The sequence below is a fragment of the Prionailurus viverrinus genome, chromosome F2 (assembly GCF_022837055.1).
Source record: "Prionailurus viverrinus isolate Anna chromosome F2, UM_Priviv_1.0, whole genome shotgun sequence".
Lineage (NCBI taxonomy): Eukaryota > Metazoa > Chordata > Mammalia > Carnivora > Felidae > Prionailurus > Prionailurus viverrinus.
This window is the reverse complement of record NC_062578.1, coordinates 74,051,283-74,073,640: the sequence shown is the minus strand read 5'-3', so window position 1 is coordinate 74,073,640 and position 22,358 is coordinate 74,051,283. Positions and strand designations below refer to the sequence as shown.

General features: G+C 47.1%; 1 protein-coding gene across 1 annotated transcript in view; it reads left to right on the top strand.

The window, feature by feature from the left end:
• The window catches only part of KCNQ3 (potassium voltage-gated channel subfamily Q member 3), a 309,646-nt gene extending 293,023 nt beyond the window's left edge, over positions 1-16,623 (top strand). The window contains exons 10-15 of the mRNA XM_047842371.1: positions 5,962-6,164; positions 7,045-7,147; positions 9,403-9,534; positions 12,342-12,440; positions 14,125-14,209; positions 15,793-16,623. Coding sequence (XP_047698327.1) covers positions 5,962-6,164; positions 7,045-7,147; positions 9,403-9,534; positions 12,342-12,440; positions 14,125-14,209; positions 15,793-16,527 — 1,357 coding nt within the window. The 3' untranslated portion in view covers positions 16,528-16,623. The remainder of the gene's footprint in view (positions 1-5,961; positions 6,165-7,044; positions 7,148-9,402; positions 9,535-12,341; positions 12,441-14,124; positions 14,210-15,792) is intronic.
• Positions 16,624-22,358: the final 5,735 nt, after the last annotated feature.

Sequence of the window (22,358 nt, the reverse complement as noted above, 5' to 3'; positions counted from 1 at the left end):
CTTTACATAATATTTTCAAGATGAATTGCAGCATGTGTCCAAATCTCCTTCCTTTTCAAGACTGAATAATATTCCATTATGTGGATATACCACATTTTGTTTATCTCTTCATTCCTTGATGGACTTTTGGGTTGTTTCTACCTCTGGCTATTGTGAATAGCACTGCTGTGAACATGGGTGTTCTTTTTTAAATGCAAAACTGAGGGGCACCTGGGTGGCTCGATCGGTTAAGCCTCTGACTCTTAGTTTAGGCTCAGGTCATGATCTCACAGTTTGTGAGTTTGAGCCCCATGTCTAATAGCACAGAGTCTGCTTGGGATTCTCTGTCCCCCTCCACTGCTCATATGCATGTGACCCCCCACACACACACACCTCAAAGATAAATAGAATAAACATTTGAAAAAATGCAGAGCCGATATACTCTCCTCAAAACTCTTGATGGGCTCCAAGTGCCCTTAAAATCAAAAAGAAATTTCTATTTTCCATCCTTAATTCTGAATCCTACTTCTAGAATCCCTGCCGATCTGGCCTCTGACCTCATGCCGCTCTGCGCCTCACTCACGATGTTCTGATCGTGTGCCTCCCTTTCACTACACAATCTCAGTGCTCGTGCCCCTTGGACCTGTATGTGATTCTTCTGCCCAGGGAGTGCTCACCCCTTTTCTTTGAGGCCTGGCCTCTTCTCACCCATCAGGTCTCAGCTTCACCATCCGGGCCACCATCATTTTAATCCCAAACTCCAGGGACCAGCTACTTAACTGGTCTTCCCATCCACCCAAAAGGCCTTCTCTGACCACTCCACCTAAGCTGACTTCCTGTTACACTCCATTACTGCGCTCTGTTTCCTGGTCAGATTTCTAGCAACGTATGCATCATTTGCTTATTGTGTGTTTTCCTGACCTCATCATAAGCTCACAGGAGGCCGGAAACTATGTCTGTTTCAGTTACCACTGTATTCTCAGCAAGTTACCAAGAGCCTAGCACTTACAGGTGTAGACTGCATTCTCATTGAATAAATAAATAACATTAGCTCTATTTGACAGATAGAAAAAGTAAACCAGTAAGAGCTAACGACTTGACCAAAGTTGAAACATTAACTACAAAGCAAAGGTTTGAACACAGGTCTCTTACTCCAAAGTCCACTCTTTCCACCACACAGTACTCCCTCTCTCAGCTGAGATTGGATGCATTTGATTAACAGAAGATCAAATGTTGTATTCCTTCATTCGTTCGATATCATGATAATGCTTTCAATGCTTACAATATGCAAGGTTCCATGTTAGATGCTGGATAATTGACCAAACTGTGGGTTGCAGACAAATAGCTTACCTTTTAGTTTCTCAGTGTCAATAACGTGGGCATTTGGGGTGGGATAATTCTTCATCATCAGGGGTTGCCCTGTGTGTGTGTAGGATGTCTAGCAGCTTCTCTGGCCTTAACTCGCCTGAAGCCAAGAGCATTCCCCAAGTTATGTCAATCAAACATGACTCCAGATATTGCCAGATGTCCACTGGGGGGCAAAATTGTCCCTGGTTGAGAACCACTGCTTTGGGGAGAGAGTCCCTAGTAAGTCAAAGATTTCACTATGGTGGCCAAGTGCCATGGTTGAGAAAAGCCCATAAAAAGCTATAGTGAATTGTGGGGGGGGGGGGGGGGGGTGGCGCTTGGGTGGTTCAGTCATTTCAGCGCCTGACTCTTGATTTTGGCTGAGGTCATGATCTCGTAGTTTGTGGGTTCAAGCCCCACATCATGCTATGTGCTGGCAGTGTAGAATCTGCTTGGGATTCTCTCTCTCTCTGCTCCTCCCTAGCTTGTGTGTTCTCTCTCAAAATAAGTAAATAAACTTTAAACAAGGAAGGAAGGGAGGGAGGGAGGGAGGGAGGGAGGGAGGGAGGGAGGCTGGGTGAATGGATAGGTATTTGGACCAAGAGGGCAAGCCAGCCTTGGGGCTGATGTTTGGGTCAAGTCTCAGAGGAAAAATCTGACTTTTCTTTTATCATTTAGATAAAAGAAGGGATGAAGGTTTTCCTGGGTACAGGCCATGGCATGGGCAAAGGCCAGGAAGCAGGAAGCGTGAGTGTCGAGGAACTGGGTGGTGTTTAACCTGGCTGGGGTAACCTGAGGCAGGAGCCCAGGGCAATGGCTGCTGCCAGGGCAGAGTTTAATTTTTGATTTTACTTTCCTGTCCCCGGTACATCCATTTCCAGTTTAATTCATATTTAAAAATTGTCTGCACTTGATAAATCAGGGGCCCCAGCTATCCAAGAAAACCTGATGTCAGTCCCAAGGGAGGCTTTTCTTGCAAGACCTCTAGGACCCTCCAAGCACAAGGCCTGAATTATGTGCTAGAAATCCATACGGAGAAGGGCAGAGATGGGTTTGAGTTTCAGCAGCGGACTTTGCCTTGCATCTGATTATCCTTTGGGGTCTCGGATTCCAGGCAACGCAATTAAGAAGTAAGCTGATCACCCACTTTGCTGGAGGCAGAATTCCGTAAGCCTCTTGGGTGTGATGGCCGGGAGTAAATCAGAGCTGAGGTTCCTGAATTGTGCCTGATGCCTCTGGGTTCCGAACGCTGTGGGAATCTCTCTCTCTCGTAAACCGTCCTCTGTGGCCATGGCGTGTTAAGTAAACATCGCCAAAGCAACTCAGACTGTGAGAGATTACAATGAAGCGTTGAAACGTCAAACAGGCAAATCCTAAATCCCTACACAGATAGAACCAAGAGGGTCTTCTCATTAACTTTCTAACACTCAGGCGTTTCTGCTGAGATTTCGAGCCAGGACCCCCTGGCTGCCATTACTTTTGACTTGCTTAGCCGATCTGGAATTAAGCTCCTCATATACTTATCTCCTGCAGAGGTCAAATTCAGTGATAATGGCGAGTGTGTGAGACTGGCATTAGGAAGCACTGTAAAATAATATAAAAACCCCGAGAACTTAGCTCATTAAACACACACACACACACACACACACACACACACACACACATACACACATGATTATTTTGTGGCTCAGGAAATTTTATCCATCCTTTAGCCTTCTGTGGCTTCTGAGGGAAGAGAATTATTTACCGAGATAATGGTGACAGCCAGCATTTACTGAAGGCTTCTCCAATCCTCATTCCAGAAGTCGGCTAAGCACTTTCCATGCAGCCCCTCACGTAACCCTCACGCGGCCCCTCGCCACGAGGGCCATCGTCACTGTGCGTGGGAGGAGCTGGGGCCCGAGACCATGACTTGTGTGTCTCAGGTCACGTGTTTCAGGACCTTTCCACGCAGACTGGAATTGTCCCAAAGACCGTGATTTTCACGGCTACCCTGAACAGGGAGGGCAGGGCGTGGGCTCAAAGATGACCAGGCCGGGTCTTTGCTTTACGGGGACTACACGTTCCGGGGGCTGGGGGAGCCGACGTGGAAACACATGGTCTGCACACGGTGTGTTAGACACAGTGTTAGACACACTGCAGTGTGTCGTTGGACCACGTGGGGAGTACCTGATTTCCAAGGGAAGACGGGTGATGCTCAGGCCATTCTAAAAGTAGCCGGCAGCGAGGGGCTCCCAGGAGGCAGGGCTCATAGCAGCTGGAGGAGGTGGGCGCACCTAGGCATGCTGTGGGGAGGTGCAGCATGGGAGGACGGATCTGCTTGGCGGGATAGTGAGACACGGTCAGTAGGCAGCAGACAAGGAGAAGCAGGCCTGAGAAGAGACTGTCCTGACGCCCCCCTTTTCCTGAGCTCCTGGGTTGGAAAGCCTTCTGTCTGTTCAGCCAACTTTCTGCCTCGTCCGGTATTTTTAGCCCACAGGCCCTGTCCTATCAGTCATTCATCTAGAACTGGTCTGGAGAGCCACTCCGAAAATTTTGTCTTTGACTCAGGGAGGATAAAGCCATCTGTGTCCTAGAGTTCCCCTGAATCTACCCCGGTCAGACTATTAAGGTAACAACGCTGCGTGAGAGAGAACCATCCAGAGGAGGCCATACCGCCCATCCGTATGCTCATCCGTGTGTTTGTTAACCAAACGCACCCTCGTGCCTTCTCTACGCCAGGCTGGAGGCAGGAAGCATTACGGATGTTACCACGTGTAATGCTCCCCAGGCCTCTACGCAGCAGGTGTTGTTAGGCCCGCTCACCATTGAGGACCTGGTGCCCAGAGAGTGCGGGGCACCTGCTGGGCAGGGGGAGTGTCCCGCCCTCCTCCGCGGCCCCCACGCCCTTGACCTCTCCCACTGCATCAAGCCGCAGAGACACCAGCAGCTCCTGGCAGGAAGCACGGGGCTGTCATAACCCGACTCCTTAGAAATACTAAATCCGCTCAGGCCAATGCAGAGCCTTCTTCAAAAACCCATATTCACTCACTCACCATGCATGCCACAAGTACGCGGTGCACCTACTGTGTGCCAAGCCCTGTGTAGGATAATGAGGGGGAGCCACCTCGTGGAGTGTATTGATGTGCGAAAACTTGTAGGATGGCTTTTCTCTGGTAGGTATCCCGCAAAGAAGGCCTTTGTCCTCATGCCCGCTAGGGTGAGGGGTGGAGGTAGAGAAATAGAGTGAAGAAATTAATACTTACAGGTCACCTACTGCGTGCCAAGCTCTGTGCCACATCCTTGACAAACATCGTCTCATAGCAACCGGGGGAAGCAGGGAGTGGTTGTCCCCATTTTAAAGACGAGGTAACTGGGGCACCTGGGAGGCTCAGTCGGTTAAGCGTCTGACTCTTGGTTTCAACTCAGGTCATGATCTCAGGGTTCGTGAGTTCAAGCCCCGCGTCTGGCTCCGTGCTGACAGCACAGAATCCTGCAAGGGATTCTCTCTCTGTCTCTCCCTTTCTCTCTCTGCCCCTCCCCAGCTTGTGTGCATGTTCTCTCTCTCAAAATAAATAAATACACTTAAAAAAATAATAAAGATGAGGTAACTGAGGCTCAGAAAGGGCACGGGTTTGCCCAAGGTCACCTGGATGGCAAGGGGTGAAGTTGGACGCAAGTCAAGGCACTGCTGGCTTTTGCACAAAGGCTTTTTATGGTGGACTTATTAATCATTTGTTTGCTTGGTCGGTTGGAACCAAGAACACTTTGGGCAGTATGAGGAAGTCCAGGGACCCCTTCTCAGAATACCCATCTTGAATTCATAAATGAAATGCATACGGTTACAAAAGACACTGATTATACTGACAACTGTCAAAATACGTGCACATCCGAGATGCAGTCGTGTCTGTTTCTCGGTGATGGATTTAATGATGAGACCTGGGGCCGCTTGAATACCGACATAATTCTGAAACACTATGAGCACAGCAGTCCCCAGAGAGAACCGGATAGCAAATGCTCTGTGATTTCTGTTGTGGAAGACACAGGTTAAGACGGGGGCACTGAGGATAGTACTGGGGTTTATCGCCTACATTCATAATTGAAAGATATGCTGATTTCAGTGAGTAAAGATGCCCCCATCCAAGCTTAGGGACCGCTTCGCCTCCCAAGTCCCATCCTTGGGGGGGCATCTGTGGCCACCGGGTTAGGGTGCCTGCTTCCTGTAATTCGTGTCATTTATACTGTTCGAGGAACATTTGAAAGGCTTTTTCTGTGAAAGTTGCTACCTGGGCACCATGGAGTGGAGGAAGTTATGGAGGCAGAGGTGACGGGACAGGGGAAGGCATGAGGCTCGGGTATCCGCTGCTGGGAGCCAGGCACTTGATGTCCCGTATGTCATTTGAGCTCCACCTAAGCATAGCCTAAGCATAGGAGGAAAGGGAAGTGCAGAGAGGTTAAGAAACGTGCCCAAGGTGTCATGGCTTATAAATTGCCAAGCCCTGTGCCACCCCGAGCTGCTAAGGCAGATCGAGCCCTGAGGGCACGCCTCCCCCATCACACGTGGAGGTCAATGTGTGAGTCTTTATGGAGAGGGCCGGGTGATTACGAAAGCCTGCACTCAAGGAGGAAAATTGTTCACTTTTGCTTATTTTGTAGCCAAAAGCTGGGTCTCTTGGATCGGGTTCGCCTTTCTAATCCTCGTGGTAGCAATACTAAAGGAAAGCTATTTACCCCTCTGAATGTAGATGCCATAGAAGAAAGTCCTCCTAAAGAACCAAAGCCTGTTGGCTTAAACAATAAAGAACGCTTCCGCACCGCCTTCCGCATGAAAGCCTACGCTTTCTGGCAGAGCTCTGAAGGTGAGGCCTGTCTTCTCCCTCACTCTGTCTCCTCCACTTCTCCCTTTGCCATGCCCGCCCCTTCCTCACCTCCCTCCCTCCCCGGTTGAATACTGTCCAGTCTGCAGAGTAGCCCGTCTCCACCCTTCCTGAACCAACTTCTTGCTTTATCCCATTCATGTCCGCTGGGCTGGGGGCGCCTGTAATACATCCCCACACTTCAGGGAGCAGGGGGGTCCCGAGGTAGCTATTCTCTGTGCCAGGATCCCCACATTCGTCTGCACAGACCCCTCCAGGGAGCCTTGGGGCTTACTGCCATAGTTCCAAAGTGTAGCCACATTGAGGTGCATTGCCATGGAGGTCAATTTGAAGGACATAGGGGGCCAGGTGCAGAGTGATCTGGAGACCCAGGGGCGTCAGCACCCCAAGGGGTGGGAAGAGGTAATAGAAACGAGCCCAGTAGGCGGCAGTGGGAATAATACATACCTCAGTGTGTCCCTTGTGCTTATGACAAGGGAGGGTAAGCAGTGCTCAGAAAGTGACCCCACAAGGTCTCAAGGGTAGTGACTGAATCTGGACTCAGGTGTGTCTGATCGTAACCCCCATGAGGATGCCCTCTACTGCTTCTGAGAAGTCACTCAGGGCCACAGAACTCACGTCACCGCCTTCCTGGCCTTCTCCCCAGTCAACAGTCCTGAACGCGGGCATCTCTGACTCCTGTCTGGAGCATAGGAGATGCCACGAAGGCCTGAATGGCATCACAACTGGAGAACACCACGTGGTTTCACAAAGTGGGGGCAAGGACTCTGGCGGTTGAGCTTAGAAGGCTCTGACTGAATGGGGTCCCCAAGCCTTTCTAAGCACCGTGGCCTGCTGGTTGATATGTGTGTCTCCCTCCCAGATGCTGGGACAGGTGATCCCATGGCAGAAGACAGGGCCTACGGGAATGACTTCCTCATCGAAGAGATGATCCCCACCCTGAAGGCCGCCATCCGAGCCGTCAGGTGAGGCCCCTTCCTCCCCACAGTGGGCCTCCCCAGGCCCCAGTTCAGTTCCCACAGGATACTGGCTTTGGGAAGGTGTGTGGGAACTTGATTAACTCCTGAATCAGGTCCAAGAGTATGTCAGTACTCCAAGGGAGATGATGCTGGAAGAAAAATGATCTCTACAGCAGCAAGGCATCCTGGGTAACTCTTGCTCAGGCTCCTGACGGTATTTCTAATTGTCATGCTTTTTGTCTGCCTTTGGCCAGGTCTAGGAGAGAGGGAAGGGCATGTTGACATGGAGTTTTCTTCCTTTATAGGCTTCTTACCCAAAATAGCTTTTCTTATCTGTCTTCATTAATATTTTCAACAAAATAGTCAATTATAGGATTTTTGTGTGTGTGTGTGTGTGTGTGTGTATCAGACGAGACTATAATCTACCCTGGCCAGTTTTTGTTTTGCTTCAGAATTCCAGAAGAAAATTTAAAAAAATAAATAAATAAATGCTTACTTACGGAAAACTTTGATCAGCATATGGGCTTACAAACAGTCTACAATGGTGGCTGTGAATTCTAGAAACTAAGTTGAATTTTCCAAGAATTAGTTGGGATATTTTCAGCCAGAGTCCTAGCCCAGTAGATCAGGGAAGCACAATAGTGTCACAATATGTGAACCTCGGCAAAGCCGTTGACCTGTCATCTCATGACACCCCATGTGCAATGTGACAGAAATACAGCTGGACAAAAGCACAGCTACCTAGATTCATAACTGGTTGAATGATCTTATTCAAAGAAAATCAGTGAATGAATGTGTGTCAACCAGGAGAGAGGTCTCTGCTGGGATGGTCCACGGTCTGGCTTCTACCCTGTTCTTTTTAGAATTTTTATCGATGCCTTAGTTCAGGCATTGGCCAACTTTTTCTGTAAAGAGGAAGATAGTGGGGTGCCTGGCTGGCTCAGTCAGTTGAGTGTCCGACTTCAGCTCAGGTCATGATCTCACGGTTCGCGGGTTCGAGCCCCGCGTCGGGCTCTGTGCTGACGGCTCAGAGCTTGGAGCCTGCTTCGGATTCTGTGTCTCCCTCTCTCCCTGCCCCTCTGACGCTCTCTCTCTCTCAAAAATAAATAAACATTAATGTTTTTTTAAAAAAAGAGGAAGATAGTAAATATTTTAGGCTTTGTGGGTCACAGGTCTGACCCTGTTGCAAGTACTCAGCTCTGACTTCGTAACACAGATGCAGCCATTTACCGTACATATGTGAATGGAGGTGGCTGTGTCCCAACATAACGTTACTTTCAAACACAGGCAGTAGGGCAGATTTGGCCTTCGAGCCACCCCCTGCTGACCGAGCTGTGTAAAGGGCAGGCTTATCAAATGACACCCAGTTGGAAAGGACGGCACGTACACTGGATGGCAGAATCGATACGCCAAAATAGTGTTGAGAGGCTGCCGTGGACTATAACAAACAAGGAACTCTGAAGGCCCTGCGGAAAGAGATCTGCACAAGTAGGAGGAGCGGGGGCCTGGGGTAGGCCGTGTTTCCCAGCTCCGGCCTACAATTAGGGGTGATAACGGACGCCGTGCTCAGTGGGGGTTGACCCCGTGATGGGGTTTTCAAGGAACATTAGCCATCTGGGGTGCCTTTATTGGTTCCCAGGATTATAGACATGAGGGTTTGGCATCTATGAGTTTCAGGTGCCCCACTTTACTGAGAAAACCTGAGAACAGAAGCTAGTTCCTCTTTTCTAGGCGCTCACAAGCCAAATAATTAAAGAGGCTGTTGAGGAAGAAATTTGTCAGCTGTCCTCAAATAGAAGGCAGTGTGTCACAGTGATTAAGAGCATGACACTTGTCAGCATACAAACCTCGGTTTGAGAACAGCTCTGACATTATTAGCCAGATGGCCCTGGGAGGATGCTGGAGCTCTCTGGACCACAGCCGCACCATCTACGAGTTGATCTATTAGCAGATGGTTCGTAACATGCTTAGCTCAGTGTCTGCCCTATAGTGCATGCCCAGTAAATGTTACCTCTTATTGTTACTATGATTTTATTGTTATTCAGATGACTGAAGGGAGGTAATCATGAAGACCAGAGGCACTAGTCAGCCTCATTCTGGGTGGTTTGAAGGGAACCGGGACCATGAGTTGGAACTTCCCACCATCAAGTCATTTTCTCTTTGGTTCTTTTCTCTCCTTGCCCCTGAGTTTGTTAGACTTGAATTATAGTTTCCTTCTGTCTCTACTCATGAAGCACAAATGTCTCTACCTCACCTTGCAGAATTCTACAATTCCGTCTCTATAAAAAAAAATTCAAGGAGACTTTGAGGCCTTACGACGTGAAGGATGTGATTGAGCAGTATTCTGCAGGACATCTCGACATGCTTTCCAGGATCAAGTACCTTCAGACAAGGTAAGACAGCGGCATCTGGAGGAATGATGCTCTCTTGACCACTAAGGAGTCAAAGCCAGATGAGCCTAAACCTTAGGGTGAAAGGCCCTCAGAAATGATCCAGAATGCCGGGGAGAAAGTTTAAGAACAAAAACATTCATCAAGCACTGTGTACGTCAAGGCCGACAAGCACCAAACAGGCCGTGAAGAAGCTCTGTGACATTGACCTTGGCCAAGGTCAACACCCCAATCAGTCCTGGTGGAGAGAAGGCGTATGTCTGGCTAGCCCCTGACTATTATACTTTGGATGTTGCCAACAAGATTGAGATGATATCAATTTGCCCAATTCTAAATACAAATTTTTCACTATATTGAAAATGTTTGAGTGTTATTTCTAATAGTGAAAATATGGAAACACATCAATGCCCAAATAATAATTGCCACCATTTTTGTTGAGCACCTACACCTATGTGCCTAATCCTTTGTAACCTCATAAGGTATTGCATTGTGGGTGTCCTTTTACTGATGACAGAACCAAGCTCAAAGGGCAATGGAGTTACCCAAGATTAATCAGTGGCAGAGCTGGAAGTCACACGAGATCCAACTGGCTACACAACTCCTGTTCTGTCTGACACACCGCACTCCACTTCCCCAATTATATAAAAGTACCGATTAAGAAAAAAATGGTGTCTGCTCTCATTAAAAAGTTATGCAACCGTCAAATGACATTTAGAAAATGTATAAGACGAGATTAAAAACTTATGTCCTCTTTGAGTATATATTTGCACAATACGATTACAAATAATAGTCGGACATATATACATATGCTTAAGTATATACAAATGGTTATGTTGATATATATTCTCTGCATCGATCTTATGACACTAATAATATATACATACAATATGATTACAAAAACACATGCACATACATTTACTCAGAAATATATACATGTACTCCCCATAGGGAACCTACAGAAAAGGACTACGTCTTCCGCCGGAGGATTACAGTGGCTGTACCGAGAGAAAGAGTCCATATGTGATTTTTTTTTTTCCAGTTTTTAAATTTATCAAATCTTTAATGAATTTTAAAAATATTCTTTTGATAAGAAAAACCTTTTATTTGCGTGTGTGTTTCCTAATGTTATTTAATGTAGATGTTACAATAACAATAATATGTTAATATTTTTTACAACTTCAGTCAATATTCACGTATGTTGTTTATTTTATTTTATTTTAATTTTTTAATTTTATTTAAATCCAAGTTAGTTAAAATATAGTGTAATAATAATCTCAGGATAGAATTTAGCGAAAACCCTTTTAAAAAACTGAAGGACAATATGATGTCAAGGCATAGAACTGACATCATGAAACCAAAGCCCTGTGGGAGGCTCGCTCCCTGGCCTTGGTAAGATTTCCAGTGGACACAAGTCCAGTCCTGCTGGCACCTTGGGTTTCTCATCTGAATAATGTTTCTCTGCCGTAGTGTCCTGCAGAATTAACAGGACCATCAGATTGAATGAGTTGGAAGTTAACGATGATGTTGGGTTGGAGGAACGCTTATCTGTGACCTTGCTTAATCCATACCTGGGACATCGACCGTCACTTCCTAGCATAGTGGCGGGCACACAGTCAGTGCTCAATGCCTGCTTCACGAATAGATTTGCGAATGAGTTCTGAGCCTAACATACTGCTATTTCTACAAATATGGCTCCCTGAGAGATGGAGGGAGCCTGATGTCTAGGACAACACCAGATCAAAATACTGGCCCATCTTTTTATTTTCTTTTAATGTTTATTTATTTTTGAGAGAGAGAGAGAGAGAGAGAGAGAGAGAGAGCGAGCATGGGAGGGGTAAAGAGAGAGGGAAACAGAGGACACGAAACAGGCTCTGAGCTGTCAGCAGAGAGCCCAGTGTAGGGCTCGAACTCAAGGACCATGGGATCATGACCTGAGCCAAAGTGGGTCGCTTAACTGACTGAGCCACCCAGGAGCCCCAGAAATATCGGCCCATCTTAATGCACGCAGTGTAGACCTTCACACTGCTGTTGCTTTCAGTATTTATTAGGCACAAGTATTCCAAAGAGTCATGGCTGGAGGTTGACCACCTGGGTAGCCAACTGCATATCCCCAGCCATGCTGATATGTGACCAGAGAGAAAAGAAGGGCGATTGAGTACATGGTGGTGTCAGCGGAGGAGGGCGTGGCCTTTGTGGTCCTGGGCCTGTGATGAACCTTCGAGGTCGCTCCCACACCCGTCCCAGTCCCACAGGGCAGTGGGGGCATTTGTCTCCATTTGTGTTCAGAGTGAAATGGATAGGGAGCCGGTGCCTCACGCAGAAATGGAAGTGAGGTGCAGGGCGGGTGTGAATCTGTCCCTCCAATGGCCAGGAAGCCTGCAGGACAGCAGAGATGTGCACGGCTGAACACGAAGCCTAGGGTTTGTCAAGAAAATGCTCTAGTCAGATGTTTGAGGAAAGAATGAAAGACTTGGAAGACCAGGCAGGCTTGTAGCACACGTTTCCTATAGGAGCTAACAGGATGTGACCCTCACCCTCTCTCTGTGGTTGAGCTGCCTGTCTCCCCTGGGATGGGGAGATACCCTCATATCGCTGGACCAAATAATAATAATAATAGTAATAATATACGGAAATTAAAAATTCTCTCTCTCCTTTGCTCCCGCTTTCTCCCTCTTCCCCTAGCCACCCTTTCCTTTCTCTTGTATATTTCAAACCTTGCCTGACTAAAGAGAGAATAGAAGCAGTTGGTCTCCTATCTTTACCTGTAATGCTCTTTGTAATGTAATCCCCTCCTTGTGTGTCTCTTCCAGAATAGACATGATTTTCACCCCTGGACCTCCGTCTACCCCAAAACACAAGAAGTCTCAGAGAGGGGCAGCATTCACCTACCCATCCCAGCAATCTCCCAGGTGGGGCACGGAGACGTGGACTGACCAGCGGCGTGGCCCATCCCCATCCCCAAATCTCAGCTCGCTCCCTTCATGGTTGGGTGGGGTGGCCATTCCCCTCAGGAAAGTGAAGAAAAGAGCTTGAAGCCTCTTCTCTCCGGCTTGTGGCCATTTGTGAGGTTTCTGTAACAAAAGACTGCCCGCCCCTCTTCCCAGACCACGTGGGGGACACTCCCTTCCACGGTTAATGAAAATGAACATAATAATGTCTGTGTTATAAAATAAGATGAGGCCTGTGAGTTTATCGGAATGGAAAGAATAGCTCATGTGGGCAGAGTTGAGGCGTTCTTGCTCCGGTCGGCCTTTGGCTTTGCCTACATAGTCGGCCCTGTGTTGACCGATCCCAGTCCCAGAGAAGGAAATCAGATGTGCGGCCTCTCGCCACATCATCGCGGGCAGAGCGTGTCCGTCAGCAGGGAAGTTCTGCTCGTCCCACACAAAGTGTTTGGAAATGTTCCTTGCACAGGTCCCGAGGAACCGGGAGCAGTCCCGTCGGAAGGCCAACGCCCGAATGTACACCTTCTTTACTCCCAGAGGGCTTCAAAGCAGGGAACATAAATGAGTGAAGGGAGTCAGGCTTAAGAGCTCACACACACCTTATAACAACCAGGCTCCTTATTAGAAACGAAGCAAGAGTGTAAGAGTGATGATGGAAGGCATCTGACCTTCAGCTTCAGTCCTGGGGATAGAATAAGGGAGTGTGGGCCCTGACGACCTGGAGGGCACTTGCCGTCACCAAAGGAGGTCATTGTCACTCCGATCTGCTGTGCTAATGTTAGGAATCAATATCCTCTGTTTCCGGATAGTCTAATTTGTCAGGAAGAGCCCATTATCCAGATGTCACATGAACTTTCTTATTTTTGAAATGGCTGAAATGTCTTAAAACTTTTTGAGCCAAGGAAAACACTTAGTGGGCTAGAATTAGCACGTGAGCCCCGAGTTTCTGACGTCTGCTTTAATTCAAGACCACTCAGCCGGAGACAGGCCAGGGACGTAGCAGGAGTGAGTAGCCTATGAGAGAGAAAACCAGCTACCTACAAAGTGCCTGATGCAATGGTTTTCAGCAACAGCCGGGCTCCCTGAAGATTCTCTTCTGCATAGATCGTAACCCACACCGGCATGGAGCCCGTGCGAGGCATATCTCAACCCCTTCTCCGCCAGCATCCATTTTTGCATCGTTCTCCAGATTCAGCATCTGTAACAGAGGAGATATTGATACCCACTGCATAGGATTTCAGAGACTGAACAACCCCACCCCACCCACCCTACCCCACACCCCTTGGAGTAGAAGCTCTCCGCCATAGTCCAACGCTAAAAGCCAAAGAAAGGACTATACTTTGAAGGCACTGAACCCTCAAGGCTCAGTTAGCTGATGTATTAACTTTGACCCAAAGCCTCCTAAGACAGCTTCGTATTTGGCTTTCGATAATTGCTGCAGAGAAAGTAAGACACCAGTGCTGCAGGCAGGAAAATGCTAGCCTTTCTTGACTCACATGTGCCTCCAGAGTTGAGCGGGCCTCTTCCAGACTGCATCAGCATGAGCATGGGAACGATAGCTCCCGGGACCATGGTCCGCTCTGCTGAGACAGCCTGGCAAAGCAAAGACAGATACAACAATCTTACAGACTCGTTGGCTCTTTCCTAGGAACGAACCGTACGTAGCCAGAACATCCACGTCGGAAATCGAAGACCAAAGCATGATGGGGAAGTTTGTGAAAGTTGAAAGACAGGTAGGTCTTTCCTTTTCCTTACCAAAAAAGCATATAAAATTTATTTTCAAATGTCATTTTTTTCTTCCATCGGGAGATACGATGGTTGAGTATCTGGATATCTACCATTGAGAAGAAGGATGTGGAAATTAAATCGTGATTTGGCACTTACCGGCTCGGTGTCACATGCAAGTTCATTGTGCCGAGCCTCAGTTTCCTCACCTGTAAAATGGGGATTCTAACACCTCATAAGGTTGCTATGAGGATTGAATGAGTTGGTACACGCGAATTACGTAGACGAGTGGCCGACGTACGATAGACACTCAGCAAATATCGCTGCCGTTCCCACGTGCCTCACGGTGCTCCCTTAAGAAATGATAGTTCCCTTCCCCACATGTCCTGGGTCCCTAATCCTTCCCTCAGAGTCCGGGTCAGTGTGTGGTCCCTGCGAGGAGGCCTGGAGCAGGGCGGGCTGTGGGTGGGTTCGGTCAGGGCAGAAAGAAAAGCCATTCATGCCCAGCTCACCTCTCATTTCCGCAGCAAAGGGCTTATATTAGAGCATAGTCCCTTCAAGTGCGCATCAGATAAATGGCACTGTCAGTTCCCGCTAGGGTCCCCACCAACCTTCTTATTTTATTCATCACCCCAAATTGGATCTGCTCAAGAGAGGCAAGAGGAAACTTGAATGATTATTCCTTCCTGGCATTTTAAGAATATCATTTTTCATTTAAAGATTTTAATTTATAATCTCAGCTCTCCCATTTATCGCCTCTGTGACCGTAGACAAGCTACTTCCTCTCTCGGGGCCTCTGTTTCCTCACCTGTAGAAGAGAGGTAATCCCAGTCTTAGGGATTGTGGTGAAACCCCTCCTAGGGTTGTGGTGAAATGAGATGAGTTAACAACTCTAACGGGCACCAAGCAGATCAGGTACCTACTAACTGCTCTGAGTCTTAGTTGCCAGGAAGGCTTGGATGCCGTCTCAACCCCTACCTGGTTCCATGCTTCCTGGGGGGGTGTGAGTCGTCGGGGAGAGAACGTCACCCGTGCCTACACACACATGCACATGGGACACACACAAAGACAGAGCCGGTTCCCAGTTTTGCGGGTAGGAGCAGATACAGCTTACCTCAGGGCGGCTCGCGTGCCAAGGCCCCTGCGTGGACCCTCAGCTCTGGGGGGCACAGCCCTTGCTACTGACTGCCCTTGTATCTTTGTTAACACCGCACGGAGGAAGAATGGACACTCAAACCCACATGCTTCTGTCGAAGCGAATGTTTGCAAATCAAGAACTCCCTCTCCTTGACCCCACCGTCAGCAGCAAGGCCACCTGCTCCTCGGGTAAAACTTGTCCTCGGGTCACTTCTCTGGTTCCAGCCTTCCCTTCCCAGAAAGCCCCCGTCAGGTGGGTTCTAGGTTAACGGTAACGGCTGCTCGGGGCTCAGAGTCAGGAAGCGCGAAATAATTAGCTGTGGTTAAGATTATGATTCGCAGGAACCCTCTCGCTTTCCAAAAAGTAGACACCGTGGTTATTTCCTCCCGCCTGGTAACGGGTCCCCCCACAGCCCTGCAAAGGCAGTGATTCCCAGGTCCGTGTATTTTTCAGGTTCATGACATGGGAAAGAAACTGGACTTCCTCGTGGATATGCACATGCAGCACATGGAAAGGCTGCAGGTGCACGTCACGGAGTACTACCCGACCAAGGGCACCTCCTCGCCGGCCGACATGGAGAAGATGGAGAACAACCGAGATTCTGATTTGAAAACCATCATCTGCAACTATTCGGAGATGGGCCCCCCCGAGGCCCCCTACAGCTTCCACCAGGTGCCCATTGACAAAGTCGGCCCCTACGGGTTTTTTGCCCATGACCCAGTGACCCTTCCCCGAGGAGGACCCAGTTCGGGAAAGGTCCAGGCGACGCTTTCCTCCTCAGCAACGACGTATGCAAAAAGGCCCACCGTCCTGCCTGTCTTGACTCTTCTCGACTCCCAAGTGAGCTATCACTCCCAGGCTGAACTGCATGGCCCCTGCTCGGACCGGGTCTCCCCTCGGCAGAGACGGAGCATCACGAGGGACAGTGACACGCCCCTGTCCCTGATGTCGGTCAACCACGAGGAGCTGGAGAGGTCTCCGAGTGGCTTCAGCATCTCCCAAGACAGAGACGATTACGTGTTTGGCCCCAACGGGGGGTTGAGCTGGATGAGGGAGAAACGTTACCTCGCCGAGGGTGAGACAGACACGGACACGGACCCCTTCACACCCAGTGGCTCCCTGCCTCTGTCATCCACAGGGGACGGGATTTCTGATTCCGTATGGACCCCTCCCAACAAGCCCATTTAAAAGGGGTCAGGGGCTGCGTCCTCCTTGTAATGTAGACACACGTTGTATGGCTCACTTGCTCTCACAGCCGACACTTAGCAGTGAGACCACCAGTGGCTGCGTAAAAACACATGCATGTGTGCGGCGGCCTCCCACCGGGCAGGGCCTTCTTCCTCCCCAGGTCACCACAGTGAAGCCGCTTCCTTTTCAGCATGGTTTGCATGACTTTACAATATATAAATGGTACCGCTAATCTCTTCTAGGATACACATTTATCTGCTGTTCTTACTTTAAATCATGATTGGACCAGTACGGGGAGAAATTATCGACGAGCCGTGCTACTTGTCCGTTTGGGTTTTGGTTTGGTAAGCGGGGAATGTAGTTTAAGTTATTTCTCGAACCACTGCCCCTTTGTGTAAAACAGTTCGGTGATTAACTGTTTTCTACGGCAAGCAACTAGTTTGCTCAGCAAAAATGCATTGCGTGTCAATGAGGTGGCCAACCGAGCTAAAACGCTAGGAAAGGAACAAGGCAGTCATCGCCTATCCAAAAGCAAGAATTGTAAAAATTACCTGATTAAGGAAAAACTAGCAAAACCATCTCAAAGCTCTCAAAGGGACCTCACCTGGTCTGCCATTGTCTGGTATCATGCCTCAGTTTCCTCATCTGTGGTAATCCCAAGTGTAGCATTTCAAGTGAGTTATGAATTGACGGGGAGAAAATACACACACACATACACACTCACACACAAGTTCAAATCGTGTCCAATTTATGTAGCCAAAGATAATGAAATGTATCAGAAGTAGGGTGCCCCTCTGGGCAGGAGCTAAGTTCAGTGCCTTCAAAATGAGGTTTCAACTCCCATGCCTCCCCCTGATACTTGTACAAAATATCCATCTCAGATGAAAATTAGAAACCAGAAATTATCTGGTCCAAGTTCTCCTTTGTAAAAATGAGAAACCTTTGACTCCTGTAGAGACAAGCCGGGGTCGGTCCATCGTCCCCTGGAGATCCGGGACTCCAAGCCCAGTCAGCTGACTCGTTCCATGCCCTGGTCTCCTCCTTTCACACCACTCTGCCCTTTATACGACGGGATCCAGAAATTGTGCCAAGGTACCTGTCCTCCATGTCGTGTGGCAGGCGCCTACAACACAATTTTCCCGGCAAGAGGGGGCTGTTTGCTTTTATTGCAAAATGTGCTTGCCTGACGCATTGCATTTCGGATCCAGAAACACACACACACACACACACACACACACACACACACTACAAGCAAGCTTCAACATTTACTAATATGCAAAAGGGCAAAATTTTCAGAATCATCCAACTCTACTCCTCCAGATTTTTTAAACCACACGTAGCCGTAAGATTAGCCAAAATGCGAACAGAGCCCCTGAGAGCACTGCCCTCGTGGATGAGTATTCCATATTAAGCACAAGCCCTCCTGTGGCCTCTTACGAGATGTCACTACTCTCTGAAACACTTTGATGGAGAAAGTTTTCTGTTAGGCTTGGGCTGAGTTAGCTAAATGACTAGGCCACAGTATCACTGTCTTGCTGTTATCCCACATCTAAGCACTGGTTGTGGGTGGTTACCATGGTGACCATCAAGCGGATCAAAAGGGCCTAACCATCTACATGCATATTCCACTGTGGCAGATACCTGGTTGATGGTTTCATTGTGACCTGATGCAGAACTCTGGTACTGTGTTAGAAGGCAGAACTAGTTTCTCAGAGATGGGCTCCTTTCGACCCCCATGTCAACAGCTACTGTGCAAAAGGCTCAGAGTACAATAATAATGAAGGTTTGGTCCCTGACGTTAGCAGGGCACAACCAAAGCCTGCAGTCTTTGGCCCAGGGCAGGCATTGTCAGGGGTAGGTGACATTTACATGGAGTATCTCACAGAGAGGTATTGACGTTGAGGTCTGAGGTGGGAAAGACACAGGAATGAACACACACTTCGGATATGAACCTCCTCCCCTATGGTGCGCCATTTGACCTTCTAACAATCTGAAGGGCAAAGGGAATGGGACACATGCATGAAAGTGCCATTGGAGTTAATGACCTAAGAAACCCAATGGCCCTTCCTTAGGGTTCGGTTCTTGCTTCTGACCTTCCTGGAATCTTTTACTACAAATGATTGAGCTTCTATCATCTAACACATTACTATGGTTTTCTTTATGTACATGAGTTATTTGAAACAAACAAAAAAACTGAAGAATGAATCAAAGCCTCCACATAGGCACCAATTATTTTTACCTACCTTATGAATATTCTTGCAGAACCGACTGGCCTCAGTACCTTACAAATACATGCATTCGCCAGGAACTCAATGGAGTCCTCAGCAGGATAAGTGAAACTTTCTCATCCTCAAGCTAAAAATAGTTACCATGGATCCAAAGTCAGAGGACTGCCTTGGGTTCTTTTAAAAACCTACAAAGGATAAGAGCTTGTATTATCTCTTAAACCACAGGAGGACAGCCTAGCTTCCCCTGCTGGATCATAAGGCCAGCATGACAGAGATTGGGTTTGTGTCAATTATCATCATGTCTCCAACATGCAGTAAGCTGTCATTATCAGTGTAGACGAAGACAAAACACATTTTTCATGAATGACTAAATGGTAAGATTTTTTAAAAGCTATTCTTTCCCATCTAAAAAAAAAAAAAAAAAAAGAAAAATGATCTTCTGGAATTTGCTGCTTGGATATCCCTTAAAAAAAAAAAAAGTCATCCCAGAAAAGCAAGCCAAATCTGCTGAAGTTATCTGCTCATGGACAACATCATCATCATGGCTGGCATTGATGAAGCAGAAATTCAAGGTGTAGAGTTGAACTTAAGTTATGGGGAGAAACAACGTGTGCTTCCACAAAGATCTTTTTGTCAGACAAAAGAACAGCATGATGGAAAAATCCAACAGAACAGGCTAATAACGTGGCCCAAGATTATTCTACTTCAGATTTATCAGCGGTCCTGAAGCTTGCAGGAAAACTGCAGCAGTTTTAGCAGAATACCATGAAGTTGTGACAAATTAATTCCATTATAAAAACTGAGAATTATTTCCTCGAGTGGAACCATAATCCCATTATAGGTGTTCAGTCTCTCTGTGTCACACTATGATATATGAACACTTCAAGAGGTCATTTTTTAGCAGAATCAAAATGAATGAGATCAATCTATCTTCCAAATGTTAGGTGAGAGGTGATCGTGTCAGGCTGAGAAGAAAGCAGTTGAGATCAAGTGTGCGTTTTGACCATCAAACACCAGCACACAAGCAAACACGAAAAGTTTAAGAAAAAAAAAATTGTGAGAGGCAAAGGAAAAAAAAAATCAAACTGAGAAAGTTCTATTCACTGACTATTCTTTTTCTGGGGACTAAGAGCTTGGACTTCTTAGATATAACATGGATATAATAAAGCTCTAGTTTCAATGAAAACATCTAGAAAACACCAAGATATACAATAGTTCAAAATGAGCTAATTAGGCAGCAGTGAATGCATTATGCCTTGCCATCTTTGTGCAAGGCAGTTCCCAGACACTAAGTTGAAAGAAAAATTACTTGTAGAAAATCCCAATATAATAAGATATACTCAAATTTGCAAGACCATTCTAAATCCATGCCACTCTACCAAGAATGTAATAAAAACATTCATTTGTTTACCCATTTACAAGATTTACTAAGCACTGCCGTCTGCTAGGCACTGTGCAACATACTGGAAATTCAGAGTTAAGAAAACCACAGTTCCTGCCACCGAAGAGCTAGGAATCTGGTGGCCTCAAATATTGGAGGTCCCTACAAATTATGTCTACCAGGAATGGAAAGTATCTGATTTTATCCCCGAAGACATCTGCACAGATAGGAACACTTCCTCACGTGGAATTGGTGGGAGATTGAGCATGGAGGAAAGTAAAAGCACGAATTCTCCATCAAAATGATAATGATACCATCAGTTCAGGGAAGACTGAGTGGTTGAATGAGGACTTTGAGTTTGGGTCCAATGCACTGGGCTTTATAGCTCCAGATAAACTACGTACAAAAGAAGTTCTAGACTGAGAACGTTCTTGGGAAAAAACTAGCTTTCTCCTCCTCTCCAGATCCCTAAAATGATTGAGTCCAGGCAAGAAGCTGGGCTACCTCCATTTCATTATGTTGACCAAGAGAGACTTGTACTAGCCAAGACATATATTTCAAGAGAAAAGTGTCACTCTGCCAGTGGGACTCTGCTAATCAAATTCTCCTGAAGTGAGTGAGAGAAGAAATTTGTTCAGTGGTCTAAGTTGACTTCACTTTGGGCAGTACTGACAAGCATATCCCCAGCTTCTCCCAGAAGGTGCCACGTAGCTGGCCTTTGTTTTCTGTGAATATGCTTCCAAGTCACGTAGGACCATATGGATTTCCTTTGCTTTCTGAACCCCAGGCATCCTTAGGAATTTGCCTCGTGTCCTCACTTGTCCTTGGAGGCTTGCTTATTTGAAGATAAACTTTTTCAAAGAGTAGAAGTCCTTTCTTGGCATCCAAATCACCCAAAGTTTTTATGTTACTGATATTACACTACTCAAAACTGAGCTAAGAGTTCCCTAAACAAGGCAGCAGGTACCACTTCTCTGATGCCCAGATTAGAACATGTTAAGAACCAGGCTATCTCTATAGCTTTCATGGCTTGGGAAACCAGCAGTGGAAATCTCAAAGAGATATAAAGGATCTAGAGATGACCTGGGTGAAAATTTGAATCTCAGGACACTCAAAAGTGTTTGACTTTCCTGGTCTGTTTTGATGTTCAAATGAGACAATCGATATATATATATTTAAAGCCCCTAGTACAGTGATGGCTGGGGACTCTTACACATGTGCTTTTTTTAATACTGTAAATGGACACCATTGCCTCAGTCTTTGGTATTATTTATGAATTCTAAATTTACCCCAAGAAATCCTTTTTAGAAGAAGAGTGGTGGAGATACAATCCCGATTCAGGCACTTTTGCAATGGCTTTTTTTCTTTTTTTTTTTTTTTAAGTACACCTCTACCAATGAAATGAGGAAGGACAGGAATGTTGGAATGAAGGTGGCAGGACTGTTGGGTTGCAGTTGATTGGGTTGTGGCCGTTCCCTTGGACACACAATACCACCTGTTGGACCATTCTCTCAAAGGATGATCTCTAGGAGGCAATGCCAAGTAGCAGGGATAATTAAATATGAAGGAACTAGTGGCTGCAATGAGGAAAGTTAACCAAGCCATGATGTCGGTCAGACAGCACCCTGGCAATGAATGGAGAACTTCCAGAGGAAAGGGTTCAAGCTCGCTCAAACTTGCCCTGGGGGGATTTGTTCCCAACCTCTAACAACCTCAACTTTGTTATCCCCGTAGGAAAAGTGTGACCAGTAGGTTGCTTTATTATAATAGATGCAGGGAGATACAATTTCATAGATTCTTGATGCTCAGAGCAAGAAGAGTCCTTGATCATCAAGAACAACCACTTCTCTGCTCAGATCAGGAAGTAGAGGCTCAGAGTAAAGGGAGTCACACTAGTCACTCTGTGTCTGAGTAAGTGATTGGGCAGCAGAGTGAATCAAGAACCCAGGTCTCCTAACTCCTGGTCCAGATATCAGAGATCAGATACGGAAGGTAAGTAACAACTGAGAAGAAAACATTACAGGTGGGCCCAGAAGATGAATGAGAACTTCCTGGCCCACTCTGGAAACTGCTAGACCAGATGCATTGATTGGAACTCACTCCTGTCTCTGGAATATGATTGATCTCATGCCTTGAAAGATGACAACGTTTCTTCTCCCAAGATCCTGCTGACTCTCAGAAGGCCTGGCAAAACCCACGGTTGCTGTGGGCGGTTGAGAAAA